We start from the raw sequence: 3,186 nt of genomic DNA on the forward strand, positions 1-3,186 counted from the left end.
ACACTTCCCAGAGAAGCTCTGTTCCTCTGGGAAGTGCATCCACAGATGCACATCCTTAGCCACCCGGCTGCCTGCTCTAAGCCAGGCCAGGGGACAGGCCAAGAGCTGAAAGCCCGCAGGTCAGGGGCTCCAGGGTGTCTGGCTTGGGCTGCGTTGTGGGGCCTGGACAGTGAGCTGAGGAAAGTGCTCTGCTTCTTCATCAGAGGATGGCTGCATTCCTGACATGGCTCAAGCCTAAGGCACAAGTTGAGAGATGCACTCTGCAGCGGGTGCACGTTGGTGAGGTCAGCATGAGATCCGCCCACTTCCCCGTGCCTCCATGATCCCCTGCACCGCCCCCCGGCCCCCCAGCCCCACGCCCTGCCCAGGGCTTGTAGCTTGGATCCGAGGTGAGCCCCTCTGTCCCTGAGGTACCCACGAACCCTGTCTCACCTGTGTGGATCCCTGAGTACACGGAGTCACCCGCTGCCCCAGAGGCAATGTCAAGCTTGAGGATGGCTGCAGCATCAGGTTCAGGTTCTTTGCCTTCACCTCCAACTGGCCTGGCTCTCCCAGTCGCTGGTCAGGCACTTCTGCACTGTTGGTCAGGCAAACGGCTTGCGTGGACCGGTGTACTCTGCGCAGGGCCGAGTTTGGCCACTGGGTCACCTGCGGCCAGAGTGCCCAGAATTCCAAGGGGCGTGTCCTGGTGTCTGGAGGTCAGGGTGTGGAGTTCAGCCCCTTCCGGCCACCATCCTATTCGTGCATGGGGACGCACAGTTCTGCGCATGAGTGTCTCCCCTTCCCTGCTCATTGGCTGTGGGCAAGGAAGCTGTTGGTAGTGCCACATAGGCTGCAGTTGGTGGGCAGGCTGTGCAGGCTGCCTGCTGTGTTCTCGTGGCCAGCTTCTTCGCCTCTCCGGGCTAGGACCAGAACACCATGGAGAGTGAGATGGGGCCAGGGGAAGGCGGCATCAGCCCGGGATCCTGGATCTTGTGAGCCCAGGTCTTCACGAGGAAGGGGCCCTGGGGCCTAGCAGCCTGGTGGGGTGACAGAGGTGATGCAGGCCCCAGGTGGTGTGCCAAGCGAGGAGGCCACCCTCTACTGGGTGGAGGCAGTGGAGGAAGGTGCTACCCTGGAGGAGGGAGAGATATCGGGAATCGGGCAGGAAGTCCAGCTGCTGGTGTTAGACGTCATGGAGGAGGTGGAGCTGGTGGTGTACGAGGAGCAGGAGCAGGTGTCCTCGGAGGAGCAGTGCCAGGAACATCCAAGGCCCGGAGCTCCCAGTGACCGGCCTGCACTGGAGGCGCTGGCGACCCTGCAGCTGGAGCTGGAGCCTGTGAATAAGAAAGCCCAAAGGGTGCACGCTCGCCTGAAACATAAGAACTGTCAGAGGCGGATGCTGAATCTAGAACACAGAAGTGCCATCACCCAGGGAATCCGTGGTTTCTGGATTAAAGTTGTATGCCTTGCTGTGGTGCTTGAGATTTTTTTTTTTTTTAACCTGTGCTATTGCAGGAACAGTTTATAGATCTGAGAGTTCTGGTATAAAATTTATATTTTTGGATGATGGGTATTGGTGACCGTCCTGCATATCTGTTCCTGATATTAGGTGTGATGTCCTTGCTATTCTGGCTAGCACAAATTGGTACTTGGGCTTTTCTTGCAGAGGTCCCAGTCAGAATTGTCCTTAGCACCAGGGACTCTTCAGAGAAAAGGCTTATCTGGAATCCAGGTCTTCTTCCAAAAGCTGAGTGTATTTGGGGGGAGGTTGGCAGTGTATGTGCTCATACTGGTTGTAGCTAGCAGTGTGTGTTCTCCAGAAGTAAGCTAACTTTCAGGGGGCTGAGATGGAGCTTAGGGCCTTCCTGTTAGGAAGAGAACCTCCTTCTGGTAGTGCATTCCTAGGCACAGCCTTGTCTGGCGTTCAGACAGTCTTCATCAACAGAAATGTGATGAGTTAATTAGGAGCAAGTTGAAGTCAGACAGAGCCATGTTACCCTTTAGGCTAGGTTTGTTCTTCTGGCACTTTTACCTCGAGCATCTAGAGGCTCCTTGACCTAAAGCAGTTTACGAACCACCCCAAAATGTCATGTCTGATGACCAAACAAGACCAAGACATGCTTCACTTCATGACCAACTTGAAAGTCAGGCAGGGGACACTGATCATTGAGGAGGGGAGGTGACTGGGAAGGGGAGAGGATGTGGTTTATCCCTGAAGACAGGAAAAGGCAGCTCTTCTGTAAAGAGGTTTCACACCCACCCACCCCCCACCTGCCACACTTTGTCCTGGCAGGTGGAGGAACTCCAGCATCCCACTCATCACTGCATGATCACATTGTCCTTTCAGAGGAATACGTATTTCCAAAAAGAAGTAATTGTTAAGAAGTATCTCATTAACGTCACTGGTAAGAGGCAGCTCCCTGGATTTTGGGGGGTGGGGGCAGAAAAGTGGAGGTTGAATTGGAAAGTGATTTAGGTGTTTCTCCCATATTCCTTCTCCTGCAAGATACCAAGTATCCTGTTCCACTCCAATTCAGTCGCACCAGGGGTTTGAACGTAAGGCATACAGCCACAGGAACCACAAGAGCAGCGTTAACTTCTTCAACTGGCTCTCTGACCACAGCTTCACAGGATCTGACCAAATTGCTGAGGTGGGGTCCCACGTGGGCACTGGGCCAGATTGGTGATTTATATTGGAGTTCTTGGCAGTGCACGGGAGGGCTCAGGGCCTAGCCGGCCCTGTGCTGACCTTGCTCATTGCCCTGGAAGGTCATCATAAAGGATCTGTGGCCCAATCCTTTGCAGTACTAGGTGAGGAGGAAGGCTCCAGCATGAGAGGTACTGGGAGGACGAGAGGTGAGGAGCCCAAGGGCTGAGCACTGGCATAGCTGTTATCCAGGAAATTGGGTCGTTCTTCCACTTGTGGAGAAAGTGAGACTCCGCGGAATCCAGAGTGACACCAGGGCCTGAGGGAATTGGCAAAAGATAGGAGTGGTAGATAACTCTAGTAAAAACCAGGTTCTAACTGGAGAAGCTGAGGTAGATGAAGTGGCCTGGTGAGGCCAAAGTCACTCCAATTGATATCTGGCTCGGCTGCACATCTCTGAACTGTCATTCCATGGCCAACAAGTCTACCCTCAGGCTTCTCTTAAATTGGGGCCCACCTGCTATTCTTTATGAAGTCCCCTTTCCACATAGGTTTGT

The 3,186-nt window shown here is 54.1% G+C and overlaps 1 protein-coding gene across 1 annotated transcript; it reads left to right on the forward strand.

Annotated features, from left to right (window-relative positions):
* The first annotated feature begins 1,039 nt into the window (after nt 1–1,039).
* Nucleotides 1,040–2,793, forward strand: LOC133053703 (testis-specific Y-encoded protein 3-like). Its single transcript, XM_061138227.1, has 5 exons — nt 1,040–1,441; nt 2,049–2,126; nt 2,276–2,394; nt 2,489–2,633; nt 2,752–2,793. Exons 1-5 carry the CDS (start codon nt 1,040–1,042, stop codon nt 2,791–2,793), a joined length of 786 nt encoding a protein of 261 aa, XP_060994210.1.
* Nucleotides 2,794–3,186: the final 393 nt, after the last annotated feature.

The sequence above is a fragment of the Dama dama genome, unplaced genomic scaffold (assembly GCF_033118175.1).
Source record: "Dama dama isolate Ldn47 unplaced genomic scaffold, ASM3311817v1 ptg000174l, whole genome shotgun sequence".
Taxonomy (NCBI): domain Eukaryota; kingdom Metazoa; phylum Chordata; class Mammalia; order Artiodactyla; family Cervidae; genus Dama; species Dama dama.